Source organism: Eleginops maclovinus, chromosome 13 (genome assembly GCF_036324505.1).
Source record: "Eleginops maclovinus isolate JMC-PN-2008 ecotype Puerto Natales chromosome 13, JC_Emac_rtc_rv5, whole genome shotgun sequence".
NCBI lineage: Eukaryota > Metazoa > Chordata > Actinopteri > Perciformes > Eleginopidae > Eleginops > Eleginops maclovinus.
In genome coordinates this window covers 18335919-18358620 of record NC_086361.1, presented here as the reverse complement: position 1 = coordinate 18358620, position 22702 = coordinate 18335919, and the positions used below count along the sequence as shown (strand labels likewise).

Genomic DNA, 22702 nt, shown 5'->3' with positions numbered 1-22702 from the left:
AGAAGATAGCTATTTTCAGCTCAGGAAGTTTAACCTACTTATCTCCTCTCACTGACACTCCTCCTCTTCCCTCCACTCCTACCTATCTTGCAACCAGCTTCCTCCCTCCTTGCTCCCTCCCTCTGCCTCTCTGTGTCTCCCATTCTTCCTCTTACTTTCTCCCCTACCCTAACCTCTCACTCACTCCCCAGCAGTGGTTGTCTCCAATTGTACTCTTTCACTCCATGTGCATCTGTACCTCCGTAAAGATTTTCCATTAACCCTTAAATTCCCTTCCTAACTGAAAGGAGATCATGAAGATGTACAGTGCTGAGATCACAGAACACAGCACAATGCTCTATTTAAGTAGTAGGCTATAGGAAGACTAACGAAAGACATCTTACATTGTATTACTTTTTCATGTGTACATTTGTTGTACAGTAGTTCCATATAGGCTATACAAACGCGTAAAAAAGCCATCTTTGCAAAGGTTAGGTAACTGATTTTGGTCATGATTAAAACGAGAGTCTACAGCAACGTTAGCAGCTCTGTAAAGCTGCAATGCTCATGCCGTCATGCGGACTCCCAATGTTTACCTTGTTGAGCACTTTTGTTTAGCATGTTAGCAGCGTGTAAATAGGCTTCATAGCATTTCACAGACGGTAAAAGCTGAGACTGTAATTGTAATGTCAGATGTGAAAATATTTGCTAGACAAACACTACAAGTAGTTCAGTCAGACAACTCACGTGTTTCATTAATATGTTTATTAAAAGCAGTATATACTGTAGTTTGAGTTTTGCGTCTAGGCTCGGGCCTCATGACTCCAAATATTAACATAAAACATTGAGTGATGATTAGATAACTACCCCCCCCCCGAGCCTACAGGTGGAAGCTGGGGAGGAAGCTGGGTTGGTGGTGGGGCAGTCGAGCATCTCCAACATGAACACAGCAGCAGCAGCAGCAGCGAGGTGAACGCATTAGGAGCGTGGAAACAGCAGTAGCGGCAGCAGCATAGGCAGAGGTAGGCAGATCCAACAGCTTAAATAGAGCGCCAGATTTAGGAGACTATGTTTGGTTGGTTGCAAGAGTTACGAGGGGTGTTATGTGTGAATGTATCATTGGTGATCGAGTTGACTGCCTGAACTGGCCCGCAGATTTCGCCCCATTTGTTGCCTGATTTCCTGTTAGCGCATCTCAGCATCAAACACCACACAAACAAGGTCAGCTAGCAGCTAGTGGAGCATTTAAACGTGTAGTTTACGCACAGCGGAGGGTAAGAAAAGGCCAAGATGTAGTGAGCATTCCTAGCCCCAAGTGGTCCATGTCAGGAACAGGTAAACACTTACAGAATCTATATTTCATTTTAAGAACTATAAGATGGATGTTTTCAATAGAGCATACAATTGTGGGTTTTCATGCGGTGGTATATATATGTATTTTCTGCAGTATGTCTCATAGTCCCTGTTGGCTGAGAAATGTTTATGTAATGCTGAGTAATTCTTGAGATATGGGAAAGAAGGCGTTTTCAAATATCAGCAGTCATGTACTCCTTTGGTCCCCACACAGGTAAAAGGCTTACAAACATTATACTAGTGCAGACTGCGCCACTGCTGCAATGGTAAACTCCACATCTTGCTTATCTTGTGTTCCTGCTATTCAGATGTCTGTTCTGCTGCCATGGCTCCAGACAAAATGTGATATGCGTTACCTGCATCAATTCAGCAGAGCCTAAAAGGTTTACCTTGACAAGATTCAGGTTTCAATTGCCTCAAGACGAAACCATAAGTCTCCTGGCAGTGAATGACAACCTGTAGAGCTGACCTACTGATTTAAGTCAACATATAAGTGCTGGCCTGATCCTCAGCATTTTCTTTTAACCATCTATTCAAGTTATTTACTGCTCATTGATATACTAAAACAGACCTTGTTGGCTCAAACACATCTTACCAGATTTTTTAATACGTAACTTCAAGAAAATGGTGTATATTTGGCTAGAATACTGTGTCAAAAAGGCCACCACAGCCACAACAACTCTTTCTGATCAGTTTTAAAACATCTACTTACAAAATAAATCTGTCACGCCCACGTTCAGCCATTATGCATCTCCAGCCAGAGAAACACCACTAAATCATTTCAGCTGTTTATCTTCTCCCTTGTCACTAACTAACCTTCAATTAATGCGACGAGGGAGCCACAGATTCTAATGCAATTCCATGCAGTCCCCTCGTAAATTTTAGCAACCCTCATCTTTTAATTACAGTTGACAAGAAGATATTTGCATACTGTAACCTTGTAGTCCGGCTCCATCTAAGGCAGGCCTTATTTTCTTTTGAAATTACATTATAATAGTTATAATAAGTGAAAATTTGAGCCGCCAACCTGTAGCGCTTCAATCATTGCTCTCGTCCTTTCGAAGTCGAATCAGAAAATGGCCATTAATTCTAAATGATGCTCATCTGAGAGATATTTTCATTCTGATTAGGTGCCGGTGAGTGTTAATGACAGTGGAGGAAACAGACTAGAGTACACCCAATCATTTCCTGAGAATGATTGGACCAAAAGCAGTTAGCCCGGCAGGTACAGTAAAAGAAGATGTGATGAATGTTTTACAGCAGAAGAAGAGATCACTTCACATTTTGTTCCTGCTTTGATCCAGTAATTGCCTTATAAATGAGTTATGGAAATGCAGAAGGTACCCACTCTCTCTCCCTCTAGCCAATGTGTGTCAGTATGTTTGTGTACTCATCCACACTGACTGCATCAAGGTCTCAGGTGCTGTTTGAACCACTGACCTTCTCGTTTGAATTTCTGGTTTCCTGCTTAGGCAAGCACAAGCCATGAATCCCACTTTACCCGTCTTAACATGTTTAACAAGGCACAAGCACACTATGTTGAATTTCCATGTCAACGCAAATAGCCCAGCAGTCCTATGTGCTGACAAAAATGAACCAAAGAGGTATAACTCACTTGATTAACTTCTGGCACAAAGTGTTAAACTAACTTTACAAAGCCGATACCTCCTTCAACTCCAAATCCCATGATCCCAATGAGAGCTGCAGAGGCAATGAGTCCACACAAGTCCGTAGGGTTTGTGTTCGCTCTGCAGTCATTCTGGGAATTAAGTGGCTTGGTTTATTGTATGGCTCCATGACCTCCCTCAATCAACTCTCCTTTCTCCCTCCCTCTCCCCCCTCTTTCCCTAAAGTAACAACCTCCGCCTTGTGTCTGATAGTAAAGGACTCTCTATAGACACACACACATACATACACAAACACAGGAATCTCAGAGGCTATAAAAAGTAAACAGGATTAACTGGCTATTCCTTGCTCCACTGTAAACGTCCTGTAATGGCAGCACTGCTTCTAAATCCCTCCATCTCTTTCTCCCCCCCTCCCTGCCTCCCTTTTCTATTAAACATGGAGGTTAATCCTCAACCCCCTCCTGTCTCTGGCGCTGTGGCCCAGGATAAGCTGTCAGAGCTGGGCTGCTGATACTCAGCTCTGCTTTAACAGCCACACAGCCTGGACACAGCATATCGGGTGTGTGTTTGAGTGTCTGCGTGAACATTTTTGACATTTGTGTGTGTGCATGCACGCTTGTGTGTGCCAGGGTGAATCAACGTGCAAACATTCACACCTAGATGTCTTTGCTTGCATGTCTGTGAGGGTGGGTTTTTCATGTGTTGCCAAATTCAATCAGTCTCTCCATCCTCTTTTATAGAATCCAATCTCCGCTGGAATAAAAAGCTAACTCTAAAGGACCCTAAAGCAACAAAGTGCACTCAGTGCTGGCCACAATAGCTCCTGACTGAGAGCCACGGGCACAAGCACACTGACCCATACCTTCCGGTCCTCAGCATTTGGTCTAATGGTGGAACTGGGGGGCTGCATGATGAACCACTAATGGCATTCTCTTCAGAGATATCCCAAATGTCAATGTGTTTTCCCTCCCAGCACTCTTTCACTAAACATGGCCCGACCTGCTTGCTGTGGAAACGGCACAAGTCAATACTGTTCATTTTAAAGAGGAATCACAGGAACAAGAAATAGCGGCTGGAACGACCCACTCAGCTTATAGGTCGCAGCCTTTGTCTTTTTCCATCTAATGGGAATTAATGTTCCCCCGAGTTTTGTAATAGGTTGCAGAACCCTGTGAAGTAATTCAGGCTTTGAGGGACAGAATAATGAATAACCGCATTTACCCACCTGAAGGCCATCACCTTGTTTTGACCCTCTTTACACTTAATAAAAAAATAAAGGAGGGGGGAATTTCCAGGAGAAGAGAAGAAGGGAAAAAACTAATAACTCGTACAACATAGTCAGATTGCTCGACTGACATGCCAACTGAATATTGGAGGTGTATATCATCAAGCCAAAAAGTATATTTGACACTTTTCAGCAACACACTCAAGAATAATAATCAATTTAGTTGTCTAGTGCTTCAAACAAGAACATAAAGAGTACAAGGAAGTACACATTTGGATGGATTAAATGACTTAATACTCCCGAATGAGCATTCATGCAGCTGTTTCATAAAGTGTGGTCTCTCCCTTTTAATATATAGCAATTTATTTAACACAGCTCTGTTTCACGAGTAACAGCAACACTTTTGGACAACTGTCCATTTCTATTTCTGGGGTTTCAAATTAATTCAATGAAAAAGTGTCAGGATCTTTTATAAAGCTGTTTAAGCCAATGAGAATAGAAATGTTTAAAATAAAATCAGAAGCTAAAGGTTATGCCCACTGATAATGACATCTGGAGCTTAAATGAACTAATTTAAGGTCCTTTAAGTCAATGCCGTATATAAATTGTTAACTATAACAACATGTTTTTCGGCTACTGCATTAATTAAGCTTTACATTTGCTTCAGTGATGGCAGACTTCTTCCCCAGAGCAATGGCTAACGTTCATGGGTATCGTAGTATGAAAGTCATCTAACCAGAAATAAGTCAGAAATATTAAAAACCATTTCATAAACTTATAGGATCATTGTATTAACCATGTGACTAACCAATGCAAGGGGATATGCACAACACCTCTGAGTTATATTGCGAGGTAATGTTTCACACTTAAATGTTACACAGGGATAGAGATCCACATTAGCACACAGCTCTTTATTTTAGCGACACTGGTTGTAAATGCATTATTACTCAGTGCATTTTGCACTCTCCTTTTCCATTCTCTCTCTCTTCGTTCTCCCTGACAGCTGACACCAGCCTGCCTTCTCTGTTGGGTTGAACATTTCCTCCATTCCTCACCATCAATTTCAATTTCTGTGACACCTGGAGTTACCCTGCAGTGCTTACTTAGTATCTACTTAGCTGGTTCTATTTTCTATCCTAACCCTTAAAAGATAGAAAATTCTTCTCCCCAAACACGACTCTTAGATTCAAGCATGTAACTGCATTTCTTATTGAATCTAACACTCTCGCATCATTTAAAGCAATCACTACTCTCATTGGTATTCGTATGAAGCAACTATGGAGAGAAATTAACAACCAAAGCTCCAGGGAACATTTTGTGACCACAGCAGTCAAAGAGCTGTGGCAAAAAGTAGGAACAACAACTGAAAGTGTTAACAAGGTGAAGAGAAGGGTAATGAACGGAGGAGGGGAAATCTGAAAATAGCAATGGCAAATAAATCAGAGGCGAGCCAGAAAGTGGGTATAAATATTAAAGTGGGTTATGTGTGTATAGAAGGACGTCGTGAAATAAACAGGTGACTATGTGGGATGTTTTACAATGAATGAACGTGAGTCTGTTGGATGAAGAGGGTGGCAGTGAGAGGAAGGTGAGCTGTCAGGTCTTTGGACATCCATTAGCACAAAATAAATACAGGAGAATGGGTCAATGCATCAGAACACGCATTACCCTGAACTGCTAAAAAGCCTTCTTTAATCATGTCAAACACACATTGCAAGCCACGTGAACTATTTATAGAAGCACCGGTTTATGCGCTGCCGGCACAATCACAGACATAATAAAATGTCTTTCTTTTTCTGTTGACGCCTCGTCTCTCTCCCATCACATGGAAGTAGCTCACTGAACAGCCTGACCTTCTCCAAGTTTAAGCGAGTAAATGAAAAAGTTTCATATTGCGGAGAGTCACTGCCGGTCAACATATTATAACACAAACTGATCAAAACAGCTTCTTATACTGTGACAATCGTAAACATTGATGGATCTGTTTACTCAGCACACTATTTGTTTTTGTAAGCAAAGGAAAATATACTTGGTATAAAGTAAGACAACAATATGAAAGACGAACAAGGAAAGCCTTAAACGCCTGTTCTATTTTAGTGTCAAATCCAACAGATGGGGATGCTATCCAAATCCTACTACTACAAGTCAAGCTTACTGACCTGGCCCCAGGTAGTTGTTGCATTGTTAGCCCCCCTTGTCCCACAAAGTACATCAGTCTTTGCATAGTTGACTCACCGGGTCTTTAGCTTGCTGCGCTAACACGGCGTAGGTGGATATCCTGCTGCACAGGCATTTGGTGTGGACAGTGGTTGACGCAAGCGTTTGGCAGCCTTCTGTGCCCCAGTTTTCTGCGCCAGCTTCCCTGGAGGTGGGGAGAAGGGGGGTAGTGGGGGGTGGCACAGGGGACATAAACAGCAACTGTGAGACAAATACATACAAAAAAGCTGTCAAATGACCAAACACATCCATAGGAAATTCCAATACAAAGAAAGGGTTGAAAGAGGGACAGACAGTTTCAGAAGTTGGAGCATCAAGTTCACCAAGTTCACCCATTCACTCTTTAGGATGAATATGCAGTCATGGCCACACGCACGCCAACTCACTGACAGGCTCTTTTACTCCGCTGGCATTAGAAGCCAATGTCACCTCACTTGTTCTTAACCCCTCTCCGTGTTTGGCACCCTAAACACTTTCTTTCTCATCTTTGTTCCTGTCTTTTCTCTTTTCCAGCTCTTGGAAGAATACCCTAAGAGACTTGAAGCCTTGATGCCAAATGTAAAAGGTTGCATCAGCTAACATTTAACAAAAGACTAGTGCAGCTTAAACAGTGGATGGGGATTGTTCTGCACTAAATGGTCAATTGCTTTGACACGCAACACCTTACTGGGTATAACACTGCCTAGAATCACATACAACCTTGTACACTGTATTAGCCCACACCACCTCCCTTCATTTGCCCCCCTCCCTTCCACTTCCCTCTTTATGCCCTAAATAGAAGGTTGAGAGTAGAGGTCGATCAATACGATTCCAACTGCTCTAATTAGCCTGGCAGCTCAAACTACACATTAACCTTATGTTTAACCCTGGATACACTATTCTAGATACCAGAGATAGATAGACACAGTGTGGGACAGCCACAGTAGGATCAGCTACAGAGGTGTTTGGGCCAAAGCGACCAATGAGTCATGGGTACAGAGGCAACAAGAACTCATCATCGTACAATATGTAAGGAGAACTACGTCAACACACTATTTCTGCCAAAACTGTTTTGGGAATTTCAAATAAGAGACTTCTGTATTGTATTGTTTTCCCTGGGAGGGGCTCAGTTTGGAGAAGGTGGTGTCAAATTACATCAATCAGGCCTTCTTAACATTTAAGTGAGAAACCGGACAGTACTGTGTACATGGTTCATTCCCCACTAATAAGTAAGAACTTAATTATCTCTTCTTGAGCTGATGGCAATGACCACAATCACTTTCGACAACAACAGTGTTGATAGAGAGACAAGTCGTGTGGACTTCAAAATATTAGGATGCATAATATTTACAATCTTCAAATCACTCAGTATTCTAAAAAGATTGGTGAAATTGTATATTTGAGCACCACTTACATCTTGAGGGAAGGACTTTGGTGACAATTTCTGAGAAATGATAAGCTGGCTTGTTGCCTTTTGTATCAAATGCATCTTGAGAAATAACATCCAAAAAAGACATCCCTTTGGACGTAAGAATATTACAAAACTCCTTGAGCTGCCCTACTATGTGGCTATGTGTACCTTTAATATGGGAAGACCCAAGAAGGAAAAATATAGTATACTATTTTTCAAAAACGTACACATAAAAAGTAGATTAAAACACTTGGCAAAAATGGTTGATATTTGTTCTCCAGCTTTTTCTCTACTCTGGAAATAATGATTGATTGTTGACTTTTCTGCTTATATTTATAAGTAGCTTTATTTAACTCATCATCTAAACATCAAAAATCATCGATATTTATCAAAGGAACAAGTTGAATTGCTTCTGCATCTTGACAAAAAAAAAATCCATGATGTTTGTTCTACTGTCGATCAAATAAGGCATCAAAATGATTAAAGAACATTTTACCGGAGCACGACACAATACATCACTCAAGACTAAATATACTTCTACTATGACAGGCCACTCAAACACAATCAGGATGACATTAAATGACAAGAGGGTATCATCCTTAATTCTCAAAGGTATATCTGAATATGAAGAAATGCACACACACAAACACACTCGCTTCACGTTGTCAGTAATGAGATGTGAATGCAGTTCCCTGATGATCATCAACTACACAGTGACACTTCAAACACCGAAGACCCGAAATTGAGTCACAGCACACAGCTTGACAGGAAGCAACATGGTGCCCAGATTTGTGTGTTTCTTTGTGAGTCAAAGAAGTTGAATGAGAGAATACATGCACTTGTTACCTATTGAAATACATCTTCAAAGTCGTGTACATTTAAGTTTTTCAGGTAACATTTATTTTTCTCATTTATCATTTTTTTTACATGTGGTACCAATTGAGCTTACAATGATTCACACAGTGATCACTCAAAATAAATCATGTACGTTGTGTGTGCAAAGTCCCAAGAGATGTCAAGTACAGTTTTAACAAATGGTTTCATCCACACCAGAAAAAACGTAGCCATCTGTACCCTGAGTGAGTATTGTATGCTACATAAGCAAATGTGGCATACTGAATTATGCATGTTGATTGATTTAAAGTACAGAAGATGCACATGTGAAAGTATGCACGTCACATATTCATGCACACAAATGATCTAATGTAACAAGGACAGACACATCAAGTACTCAATGGCAGACTAGCAGCAAACAGGAAGTGGGGATAATGAGAAACTGTCTGACAGCTCACAACAGGGGGTGGCTAAAGATAAACCCAGAAATATAGTTAATCTTTTACCTTTTTGTTAAGCTGCTAGATTTCCAACAACATTGACTCGTATCTTGCTGGGTTTCATTATTGATGTCTTTCAGCACAAAGGCAGCTTTGACTTTTGTATAGTTATATTGCACTCACAAAGTTTGATCTTTGATATTGCAGACAGCGGCTTCTGAAACACACGACTGCTGTTGGCCCCGCTGGGCTCATATAACTACTATATTATCAGTGTTGCTAAGCTGGCAAAGAAAGATTAAAAAGGACACAACTTTTGTTTTGTGTTTTTGTTGTAGCACTTGATTTAGCCAGGAGCTGCGCCGACTACTCTTATCATGGAAAACAGAACCCAGATGTATTAAGAGGTGTATAACTATAGTATAGTTTGTTTATAGCCCAGGGATCCCAATGTATACGGAAAGATATACATGTGGCATGATCCAAACAAATGCTGAGATAAGTAAATTTATTTAACACCATCATATTTGCTGGCATTGCATTATTCGATGCATCTGTTGTTTGGTTTCGACTTTGACAAAAAGTGAAGTTTTATTTGATGGATGATAGAGTGGGTTTTATTCTGACAGGTAGTTATCCCTCAGTGCACATGGGGAGCACACAGATTGTCCGGATTGACTTGAGCCATAATCCAATATATCAATTCAACATGATTACGGGTCTACTGGAATGGGATTTGATCTGTGAGGCTCTAGTGAAGAACAGCAGGGTTCTGATATTAATGCCAATGTCGGCATGCTAACTTGCTCACATTAAACGATCTAAAATGATTCTCGCTAGAAGCTGTGACGTCTAACATGTCCATCATATTAGCACAGAGCTAAAGGACTTCAAACAGTTTTCTTTGGTTATTTGCAAGTGAAAAAAAGGGACAGTGTCAGTTGTTGACAACACACTTGAATGGGGCAGTGAAGTGTGGTTGCATCTGGCGAGAAAGAAAGCAGTTAACAAGCCAGGTGACCTGTCTTAGTTCAGGGTGGCAATAAGTCAAATTAACAAGCTAGGTAATTAGCTAGCTGGCCAATTCCACTATTCTGTCATGCTACAGTGGCTACAGAAAATGAGCCAACAAAGTTTAAACTAAACATAGACTAGAAAGGCTTACCAATACTGTCAGGATTGAAGAATAAGGTTGTAACATTGAATTATTTACTCTGGTTCTCAATGCTTTTTAATGTTACTACAAGTCATTCACCAAAAAACTTTGCAAGTGGGTTTATACGGGAGTTAAGCAGCTGCTTCTTTGATTTCAACTCCTGCTGCTATTTCATTTCCTATAGTTTGTCATGTTAGCATTATGAAAGTAGCTAATTGGCACCAAACACATGCATAAGTACAGCTGAGATTGAAGTACATTTCATGCATTTTCCAGGAAGCTTATTTGGTCCTTGTGCACAATATTGGACATATTTAGCTTTGATCTGAGGAAGATATTAGTGGTCAAATATATACAAATTCATTGTGGAAACGTGAATGAGTGTGCCATAACAAACCAGCCTATAGCTGTCAAAATAATTCATGATGCTGTAATTCAGCACTAAAGCATCATACCTCAAAAGTTTGCTTATACTGTCCGATTGGTTTCCTAACTGTTTGCAGAAAGATGTTGCAAGTGTTAAGAAAAATAAGAAAAATTCTTCCTGAGCCACAGCATAAAGTAACCTTTTATGTCCATTGAGAACGAATCGGCCCCAACCCTTGACGGAAAGGGCAATGCTATGAAAGCCAATTGCAGCCTTTTTAGAAAAAGAAAAAAAAAGGTTAAACATGCTTTGAATTCTTAAGTTGAAGGGCTTGATGCAGGGATTTGAGCTTCATGGAGGTAATGTCACTATAAAAGCTACCTTCCGTTCCAAACACACAAAATGTGGGGCCAATGTTTCTCATTCAAACAGGCAAAGATGACATAGTATCTGTAAGTTAGATGGACGAACACAGACACTAAGCCCTTTCATAGGGGCTGATGTATGTAGGCAACATTTAAAGTGTTGTCACTGCTAAATATTTGAACCAATTTTACATGGGAAAATGTTGTTCTACATAGCTGTCATTGATGTAATAGGGATTAACATTATCAGCTAATTTCAGCTGCTGGCAAACACTGTCAAACCTGATTCATCAGACGACCGAGGACACAAAATACAGTTTAGTAGTAAAATTGCACACTCTGTCCATTGCTCATTGCTGGCAAAATGTGTCATCAGTGGCAAGAAGTACAGGCAGTCAAAGCTATTACACAGATGAAAGATCTAAAAATGCGTACGGGGATAAAGCAAACAGCAATAAATGCAAAGACATGAAGGCATTGAGGGATGACAAAAGAATTTCACACATTGATGGAAATCAATAGCATGCAAATAACAAAACTTATCCTCATTACATAGAATGCACTTTCAAGTCAAATTGCTGTCATGTCTTTAGAAGTCAGAGGTATCCGGTTTAATATGCAAAGCATGATATGGTGAAGTCTCTGAGCAATTTGCTGCATATACTCCTTGATGTTTTATAACGCTTTAGAAAAAGAGAACTGTGGCTATTCATGGTCTGAAACAGAGTGAGAGATAGTGACACACATTGAAACTGAGAGCTAATGAGTCATGTACAGAAAGGCCTAGTGGAAATGAGAGGGCTTGTTGTAGTAGAGAGGGATTTTAAGGATCATGGAGGTAAGTAGTCTAAAGTGGACACAGCTGCAATGGGTTAAAACGTACCACTGTACGTCAGCACAAGGCAAGTAGGATGCTCAGTCATGTTTTAAATAAAGTGATTTACTGTCTTCAATCTTTACCCTAGAATTTAGCATTACAATAACACAACAACATTAGTCTTAATTTTCTTTTTTAGTTTGCCTGATAGACCTCTATTTTGTTCTTGATTAACATCACCGTGTTAAGGTGGGGTGATGTGTAGCTTTACAACTCTGAAGTCTATAGTTCACACATGTAATATTGCATGGTCACACATGCACAAAATTATCATTTGGCTCCCTTTTGCTCACGATTTATGCTATTGTGCATAGTGGCTCTGTGACCCAGTCATGACCTATTACTGTAGGCACTTGATAAGAACAGAGCTGTTGGGAAGGCTTTTAATACCTCCTGTGCACTTACTGTATGACAGGTCAAAGTGGCTGCTGTCCAAAAAGGGCCTATTTACATCAGACCTTCAAGAGCAGAGGTTAACCAGAAGAAAAATAAGTGTAAAACTCTGAAAAGGTTTACCTAAACATCCTTTTCTTTATCTTCCAATACCTCTATGGTGATTGAGTTTGTGCCACAAGGTACAGTAGTACTTCCGATAACTGTAAAGTACACTTAATGAGAAATATACGCACAGATTTACACCCACAATGGTTAGGTCCTCCGGTGGCTTGGCAGTATGGGTTTACATTTAGCCAAAGAATGTGTCATTTATCGTACTGTTATTTGTATTTCCTTTTTTTGTTGAAGCTTCAAATGTTTCAAGGTTTATCATTCAAATGAAAAATATATGTATGTTTTTTTTTCATTTTTAAATATAATTCTGTACGGATTAGTTTTAACTAAAACTCAGCCCATCCTTTGAACACATTTTCACCACACAGCCTAATGGAGGTATCTGATAGTGCCCACATTTAAGTTATTTATTACAGAAAGCACTGTTGAATATCTTTTTTTGTGAAGAGGAATAAAGTTTCCTCATTGACACCACGGAAAAAAAAAGGAAAGAGGGGGAAGAAAAAACATCTATTCTAGTTGATGGAATATAGTCTGTTGAATATTGCATCCCCGCCCGCCAGGGAGCTCGAATGCTCATTCTCCAGAGTCAGCGCACATTGGCCTTTTACTCTCAATACAGCTGGAAAGCACTGAAGCAAATCTTCACGTGATAAAAATCATTTGTACTTACTCAACCTTTCATAGCATCTTTTATGCGGGACTGACCAGCCCACATTGACACAGTGTTCACCACAATGTGGGCTCGTGTTTGCATTTCACAACATGTTTTTGTCTGCATGCATAAATGTATTTGACCCAGATATTAACTCCGTAACATCTGATGTAAAGATGGGGTTTATAACCACAAGAACATGCTGTGAGATTATCTGAGGCTTGCTGTGAAGTTTATGTGCAAAAGCGTACGACTTAAGTTTCTTAATGTTATCCTTTTAGTGGTAACTCAAACATGAAATATTTATTGATGCGAGTTCCATGTGTTATGGAATGATTCTGAATGAGGCATCTCTCACCAGAATACGTTCATAATGATTGTGGCTGCATAAATAAAAGACACAATGAGAATGTGTGTCCTGCACAAGGCCAGAGAAGTAAACACTTAGATTTATTTGTATAGCAGAGTACATTAGGACTTTACAACACTAGTAACTCAGTCATAGCGATTGATTTCTACATGTTGTTCACTGACTTTTAAAATGTAACTTGAATAGATGTTTAACAGAGAAAAGTAACTGTCCTTGCTTAATCCTGCTTTTCTCTCTTGTAGCTCATGTTGTGACGATGTCGTATAAAAACCTTACTTCATGCTTCTTTCATTCTCGTGCGAGGATGCTTTGTTATTGACCTCCACCTCCCTGATCTGCTCTCTGGCATGGCCATGGGCTAATTTATAAGCTTCTTTGCTAGGATTATCTTTCTTCCTGGTGTGCAAGTTAGTAAGCAAACAGGAAAAGCAGAGATTCAGGTTACAGCTACAGTCATAAAGCTTGCCATCCTGACTGCCTGCATTTGACAGAGCGCATGGCTGGGAGGAAAGTTACTACTGCAGGAAATGGATTATTAATCATGATACTAAAAAAACTCTGAAAGGGATATTATTTTATTTTTTGCAACCCAGCATTTAAAAAAAATATATACTTCCCGTAAAAATGTTTTCTCATCTTGTCAGGGGCTCAAAGAGCACTCTTCGGGCCCATGGGACATCTCTGAATATCACAAAGCACTTACCCAGTGCCCTCTCAGTCTACTTGCAGGTGCACAAAAGAAAAGAAGATAATCTGCGAGTCAACAAGCTAAGCGTGAGGCAAATACAGGACTTGACTCAGGTTACATGATCTTGTAAGAGAGAAGTTGCTGCACAGATTCAGTCAGGAGATCTGAACAAAACAGCTACAACATTACCTGGAATAGATTTTAAAAAGCAGAGTTAGATGCTACTTACCCAGTTGTTGAAAAACTGCTAATGAGCAACAACAAGAAGGCAAGGTATTCCAACTGACAGCAGGGAGCAAGTCTTCTTTTCCTCTACTTCTAATCTAAGCTTCAAATGCTAACCACTACAAATGCCTAACATCATTTGTCGCCCAGGGGAAAAGCAGCAGTTCTTAAACTATCCCTGGCTGTACAGTAATATACAGTAAACCATGCCACTCCCCAGGTCACATGATGACGCACTCAATTACATTATGCATCAAGTAAAAAAGTCTAACCTAACAACCCTCACGTGCTTTACATAACCTCATCACCCAAGCAAGAAAGGAGAACTTTTCTTAAGAGCAAGCAGCCCACACTCATCCTTAGAGTCCAGTAGCAGAAATAAATCATATCTAAAGTTCAGATCTGACTACTTAGGTCTGATCTCAACATCTATTTAAAGCACCCAAAGTGCCCTTAAGCTAACTGTCCTTAACAAGAACCTGAGTATTGTTTTCTGAGAATTGAAGCTACCATGTTAAGGCGCTCTCCAAGGACAGTTGTGATAGCTGGGAAATGAGCTGAGAGCCTGTCTGTAACGTCCAATGGAGGCAGAGCCCACATAAGCCCTACTGGCCGACTCCCTCTTCCCGTGCTGACTCGCTCGCTGTTTGACACAGTCTTGATCCCCTCTGCTCTGTCAGATGGAAAAGTGGAGCAAGCCCCTGTCAGTCCTCCACCCCCCCCCCCCTTCTGGTGTCTGCCGTTAAGTGTGTTAGTGTGTGGACGTTTTCAAGCGTGTCTCTTTGACGGCATGGAGGAAATATACACAAGTAATGTGGAAGAGGAAAACTAATACAAGGCTTTCCAGATGGTGAGGCACAAAAGCCTACTAAACATAACATTACAATAGAGACACTGAGAATGTATATAAAATGAATATTTTAGCAGGTGTTAGTTGGTCTTGTAAAATGTACTTGTTAAAGGTACTGGTATATGCTATTTTTAGGCTTAACTATATGCCTTAGCCCCAGGGTTAGGGTCTGTATAGCATTCATGCATTTTCTATACCAAATGAACATGTTAAAGGTCAAGTGAAAATCTGACTCTATAGGCTTGTCATCTCTGGCAAAGGCTAGCGACTTGAGGCTACATTTTTTGTTACTTCCATACAAAGTGTTAAGTATTCAAGAGGGTGAAAAACTCACACTGAATTTATGTAGTGTATTCTCTTCATTCATTTATCTGCTTGTTTGCTACAGAGGAGAGTAATCGATGGCATATAAATGGCCGTTACGCTGCCACAAGAATGATAAAAGTATCATACACTTGGCTAAGGTCAGACCTTGTCGCTATGCCTTTTTGTGAAATAAATGTGATTACATTTTGGCCAGATTTGTGTCCAGCTAGTTCTTGGCAGTGCACAGATGAAATATTCCTTTGACTTTTTACTTTTATTTAAGGTTGAAACCTTTCTCGGTGCCAGAGCCAATAGCAGTGCCAGATCACTCATAGCCCGGAGCAAGCGTCAATCTACCATGTCAGATCAGGGACGTTAAAGCTACTTGTGCTGCACACCAGGCTGTTATTACTGTATGGTGGTGGGAGCAGGGAGGGGTTCCCAGGCCTTTAACCACTGATCCCCGATCAAGCAGAAGACCACTGGGGATTAGAAATAGGATTAAGTGACCCTCAACCCTCCAAAGGCTTACTGTCATCCATCAATCTAAAGTGTATATGTATTAATCTCTCACTTGTGGGACCCATTTTTAAGTATGCTTTCAATTGAGATTGCTCAGTTGTCTGCCTATAATGCATTTGAGCTTTGTCCTTGAAAGTGTGTTGTTTATGAGCTTATTTGAAATTTAAAAAAGAAATATACAATGCATAGTGCATTGTATATTTCATAAATGCCAGCATAAAGCGGTTTGTTCTTCTTCAAAAAGCAGCAGCTATAGAATCAGTGAAGCACAGAGAGAGGCACATATACAAAAATAAGTACCGCACTGGTACATTTAGTATGTGTATATCAGTTGGGCTTCAGCCAGACATCCCATACGGAATTCGAGTGAGGGTCAGAGCTCGGAGATGCCAGAGGCAAGGTCAGCAAACACGCAGCAGCACATCATCATTTCCCATGGAGGAGAGTGAGAGTTATTGAGGTATGGCAGAAAGATGAAACACACTTTGGAGAAATAACCCTATCAAGATTGAAGGTGGAAAAGTCTTCCTACAGACATGCTCAGAACACATGTACATTTTTTATTCCAGGTAACCTTCTTTGCTTCCAAAAATCTGAGCTTCTGGTTTCATACCTTGTAAAACTTTTATGATAGCTAAACATATCAGTACGTATTCGGCAAGGCAAATGAATGAGAGTAGGAGTCGGGCACATAGGGGGATGACAGGGAGACATAGCGGGCGCAGCAATTTGGGTGGACAGATGGTTTCGACATATGGGCCTGTTAGGGGCAAAATAAATAAATAAACACTCACACATAAATACTGAGATGAACTGTGAGTGCCACAAACTGTTGGCCAAGTTAGCCAGCTCAGAAAGAACATAAATGGGAGAGAGCTTACACCAAAATTGTTTGCTGATTTCTAAATATACAATTACTGCTTGAAGAAAAAAAACATGCACACAGATAATTGTGTGGGATGACAGTAGGCTTTAGAGATTTAAGCTTCTGATCTCCGGGTAAGTACACATTACTCCGACATTATAATAATTAATGGAAAAGATACAGGATGCAATCTGTTTTGCTTCTTTAATATGGCTGCTTCTGTGCGAACCAAATACAGTGTTCATATACAGGGGAAAGGTTAAAAGTTATGATCACGTCTCCGAGCTGTACTTCTGTTCTCCTGCTGTCTGGTTCAGCTGGTGCTGTGTTCGCCCTTCCTCCGCATTGCTATCTATACATTCTCCACCTCTTCTCCACCCCCCGCTCAACCTCAAAGCCTGTGGCTGAGTTAGAGAGACAGCCAGGTTGAGAGAGGTGATATCCTCCAGCAAACAATCCGCTGCTTTGTACAACATGTTCTCTGCCCATATCTACTGCGCACGCAGCCTTAGTCAAGATCTGCTGCCCAGCAAAAGGAATCAAATGGAGGATTGTACAGTATGTATTAGTAGTAGTAGTTTGCGATAAAAAGTTGACAACTAATTGATTATTTTTTCATCTCCTACTCCAAAAAACTTCTGTGCAAGAAACAGCATGCTCCAATGAGCTCATACTGTTAGGCACAAAAAAGGTCTCTGGATTAGCCCATAATGTAAACACACTTCCTCAAAATGATTGTTGAGGAGTGATGAGAACAGGTTTGGGAGCTTAAAATAGCTAAGGAATAATCACAATCAATTATAATAACGGGAACATTCTGTTTTTATCGCTTGTATTTCAGTGTCAAACTAACTGGTCCTGGTGAGTGCGTATGTTTTGTGTGTGAAAGCTTCGAACCATCTGCGTCTAACTCCCTGCTGTGTATGTATGCAAACATATTACTTTATTCCTGGCAAAGACATTTGGATGTTTTCCACATTCCTTCCCACTTTGAGTATGAATGGTTGATAGACATCGTTGCCACCTTGCCACTCTATATTCTGTTTGGCTCCCTGCCCTGGTTACGTCTGCACATTTAATTTGATTGCAGCTGTAATCTGCCGGCTAGTTAATTGACTTTGCAGAGCTTTGTTCCTCTCCCACCTTGATAGATGAAGAGGTATAGTTTGATAAGTTACAGAATGTCTTATACTGTCCTCTGAACCTCGGGCCCCATTGTGTGCTTTGGTCTCCTGAGAGCTGCTCCTCTAGAACTGGATAAACTACTGTATAATATTATCCTGACGGGGAAGCTGAGCTGACCAAAATGTTTTGTCATCCATCTCGTTGTCACTGTTGAAAGTTACCTTCAACCTTGGCACCTGTATGGCATGTTTAAATCAAATTAACAATCCAACACTTGACAAATCAATCTCCACCCAAGATCCACTTACTGAAGTGTTCTGGAGCTGTTAAGCATATTTCACAGTCTTCATTCGCAGATAATGTTTGCTCAGTTTTTTCGGGAACTATCCATACTCAGCAAACCTAATCCGCTATTAAGGAACATGTGATACACTCCAAAGCTCCAGAACAAGCCAGAAAGAAGTGGAAATGTTTTTGTTAACTGCTGTTTTCAAGCTCAAAATTAAATGCTAACCTTTATTAAATGCAAAATGTTAACTGTCATCAGTCTGTTTCTGTCCTATCAATATCCTTTCCAGTAAATATGTTTCTGGAGCATGTGACAAGATGTGTCAAATTTGTAATATTTATCCAAAACCAGGATCATTTCTTGATCATTTATTGGCCTAACAACATGTGTAGTGTTTCATAAACCCTACTTACCAGTGAATGTTATCCATTGACTCTGAAATGAGTGGTTTATTACTGTATTTTATAAGAGAAAGGGTTGCATCTGTTCAGCTTTCCTGGCATGGGTAGCAGATAAGGACCATTCAAACACATCAAAGTGTATCGAGACCATGACCTGGTACCAAACCTTAGCTTAATGGTCCTGAACCAGTTTTACTTTGTTATTGACAGAAATAGTCATTACTTTGTGGGTTAATGGTTAAAACAGTGTAATCAATAGTGCTGGTTTACATCATGTAGTCCACTAGATGATCCACATACATCAGTGTCAACGAGTCAGTGTCCTACAGTACAGAAGAAAAACCTATGGCTTCAGGTCACTGGTGGTAAAAAAAAAAGAAAAAAAAAGACTGTTGAAGTTGAGCCAGATTTCCACTGTTCAGAATTACAAATTACATCTCCAACGTGGTTTTGAGTTAAGGAAAACATCAAACAAAAAGGCTTAAAACTAAGAAGAAACGTCTCCAATGAGGCGTTCTGAGTGATGTTTCTTGTGAATTCTTATCAACACAGAGAGAATGGTGTTTGTTCTCATTGACTAATTTAATTAACACTAACACAGGGAACTTCATTAGACTGTTTTCACTTCATTAATGAAATTAATTTGACTGGGCATGAGCACACAAAAAAAGATAAACAGCACCACACACGCTGACAAGTCCCTGCTCTAATGCATCGCACTCTCTCACATGCACACATCAAAATCATTTAGAGTAACTTACGGGTTGCCATAGTCCCAGACAATGCACTGTGGATCTGATGTACCCTGCAAGATACAGGGTGGGGGGAAAAAGGAGGGGGCGGGAAAAGAGAAGATAAGCGGTTATTGCCAGTCGAGAGGATGAGTGAGAGAGGGAGGCTGCATGAAGACGGAATGGCTTTTTGCAAAAGGAGAAAGAGTGATGCTGCATGGGCGATGGAGAGAGGTAAACAGACAATGAAAGAGAAGGATTGAGACAAACGGTGGGAGGGAAGGATGGAGGAAGAGTCATTGTCATGGGACGAAGCAGCAAATAGCTGCTGCTGCAAAAAAAGAGAAGGTGTGTGAGCAATGAATTGGCAAGAGTTAGAGACAAACAAAAAGTAATTTCATGGACAATAATACACAGCAAGTTAGGGTCATAAACATCCAGTAGTGGAAAAGCAGTCAAATTCTTTACCGGAGTACAACCACAGCGTGAAATAGTAAAGTAAACAACAATAAAGCAGTAAAATGCACTTAAGCATAAAAAGTACTTATGCGACAAACTGGTCAAGCTTAAGTACTTAATAAATGCTGCATCTCTAAACATCATCATGTTTATTCAAGTAGTTGATTAAAAACATGGGAAAAAAACATTTTATTTCATTCTAAATCAGGTGATTCTTAATCAATCAAGTCACTGGAGCCAAGAGCCAAGAGCTTGGGGTCAAGGGTCTGGTGAATAATCTGTTAATGAAAGCTCAGTCACTCGTGGTTGAGGAGGAAGACTCCAAAAGACTCAATCAGTGAATCAATCACAGGATCAATCTCTTTAACTGACTGATCACAACTGGTTCCACTGGTGATCTCCAGTGATCGGGCCATTGATTTGTTTTTTAAAGAAATTACTGTGCACTTTGAACCTGCATGCCTCATTTGGTATAAGGATTGGATAGTGATTTGTTTCAGGTCAACTTTGTGGGTGTTATGTCTGGATTCTGGTTCTCACATCGATTCCTGAATCAAAAGCATGAAAAGTATCACACTGGTTCAGTCTAAGAGAAAAAGCTGATGCTTTCTAGGTCCTTTTTCAGGCCTCTTGTGTGACTACATCAGGTACACAAAACTGAGATGCCTTTCTCCCACTGATGCAGAGGGATCCCTCTCTGTACCAGTCCGTTGGTCACTCCTTGAGTCCTGCAATAAGCCCTTTGCCTTTGAGCTCCCCCTTATGGTAAAGGGGATTATAGCAGTAAATCCACAGCCACACTGTTCTGTTCAGCAAAAATGAATGAGTAGACTCATCACAGCCCGAGAAAAAACTGAAAAAATGACCTCTATTTGAATAAAGAGCTTAACGAAGGTTTTCTCTCAATATCAACGCTGTTTAAACGAGCAGACTGGAAGAGAACAAGGCACATTCAAGTCTAAACTATGATTTATTTCCCTAAAGGCAAGGTCATCCCTCCTTCTCCGATTAGTTCATAACTGATCTCCCATGAATCAGCGAGTCGTGAGATCTCTGCATGGATGGAGTTGAGAGGACGGGATGATACAAGGTTTATATACACAGGATCAAAGACTGGGCGACACAGATTGATGGATGACAGCGCTTTGTTCTGCATCGTGCGCAGACCGCCACTATCGCCGACATTAGATGTCCCCGAGCGTGTATTAGCGTAGCGGGCGCTGTTAGCATACAACTATCAATCAGCGTGCATCGTGCCCGGCTGTACGATGCTGCGGGAGTGACACCCATGTACTCCCACAATGTCTGCCTCCTCTTTAGCGCCGATACGTTGCATAATGACAGCGTCTGCTCGACTGATGCCACTCAAAGGGAGAGATGTGTCTCTGACTCTAACAGCTGCACAGTAATAATGGTGTCTACCCTAACAGCTCTGTCCTTTTCTATCAAAGGAACTTCCTTCAAGCTATTTACATCCACAAGTGGTATCCATTGAAGAAAAAAAACCCTAATGCATATTGGCGAGAAATATGTTGATCTGATCAGATGAAAGGAGCAACAGTAAAAGACCTCACTGATCAGGGAGTCTTAAAAGCCACTTAATATCAAAGATTATAGATTCAAGAGATGAAATGAGGTAACCTGCATGATGCCTTTTGACTGATGAAAGCAAACTAGATTACAGTTAGATGACCAGAGAGGCTTGAGGCTGATGTTTGGAAAGCTAACCATAGCTGCCTTTTATAATTTAAAGCCTATTTGAAGGATAGCTAGAGGAGTGGGTGTGGGTCCAATGGTCTACTAAGGGCTAACAGTGATTTATTGCCCTTTTCTTCTTACTCAACATTAAAGAAACACACACCCACACACTTTAAACAACTGGGAAAAGTGTGAGGAGTCTGGAGCAGATGTCCTGTCAGTGAAGACATGACCGTGAACAGAGACCCCTACACTCCCCTTTGAGAAGGAAGCCTGAGGCAGCTGTTTCTACGACACTGCTTCAGTAGCCGGCTGTATCTACACCAGCCAAGGTCGAAGTCAACGGCAGCTTATGACCAGGACAAAAGACTCTGCTCTCTTTTACTTCCATGCCCTCTCTGGTTCTGAAATAGCAGTTCAGCATGTTATGCCTTATGAAGTTCTGACTTAGCTGAGCAATATTGAACATAGTGTAGATAACACTACCTTTTAAGTTAATACACTTCAGCAGTTTAACTGAATGTACAGTTTGCCTCGATCTAGTTATTCTCATTTTATTTCTCTCCTAAATGAGAAGACTTGCATACCTTAGATTAGCATGGAAACAAAAAGTGGGATCAGTTGGAGTAAGCAGCTAGCTAGGCTAACCGCCTTTGCTCCATATTTAAATGAGCACTGTGTAGGATTTAGTGGCATATAGATACTACTTACTGACTACCCCACCACTAACTCTCCCCTTTCCAAGCATGTTGGAGTGGCATTCAGGTAACGTACAAACATAGACCATCCCTAGAACCAGAATGAGTTTTATCCAATATCAGCTGCTGAAACGGGGTGGTGACATATACTCAATTTTTTATGGGTTTTACATTTATGCAAATAAATCTCCTAAATCCCAGACACTGCTCTGCTTAACAAACAGACATAAGAGTGGAATTGATCTTCTCATTTAACTCTCGGGAAGAAGGATAATTGGTGTGTTTGCCAAAATGTCTTAAAACTCCTTTAAGCATTCTAGTCCTTCAGTGCAATACTACAAAAACAAACTATTTGGGCTATAAAAAACATTGTTCTTTTATTTTGCCTTTAAGAGTTGCTAAAACCCTAATTAATTTGAAGTAGCAATTATGGATATGAGGAGTGGTTGCATTTCAAATGAAACCAAATGAATATTATG

At 40.5% G+C, this 22702-nt stretch overlaps 1 protein-coding gene across 1 annotated transcript in view; it reads right to left on the bottom strand.

The window, feature by feature from the left end:
* Nucleotides 1-22702, bottom strand: part of adgrb2 (adhesion G protein-coupled receptor B2) — a 133412-nt gene that overhangs the window by 45831 nt on the left and 64879 nt on the right. The window contains exons 15-16 of the mRNA XM_063899841.1: nucleotides 19399-19442; nucleotides 6421-6547 (exon numbers count right to left, since the gene is read on the bottom strand). Of these exons, the coding sequence (XP_063755911.1) occupies nucleotides 6421-6547; nucleotides 19399-19442 (171 nt within the window). The remainder of the gene's footprint in view (nucleotides 1-6420; nucleotides 6548-19398; nucleotides 19443-22702) is intronic.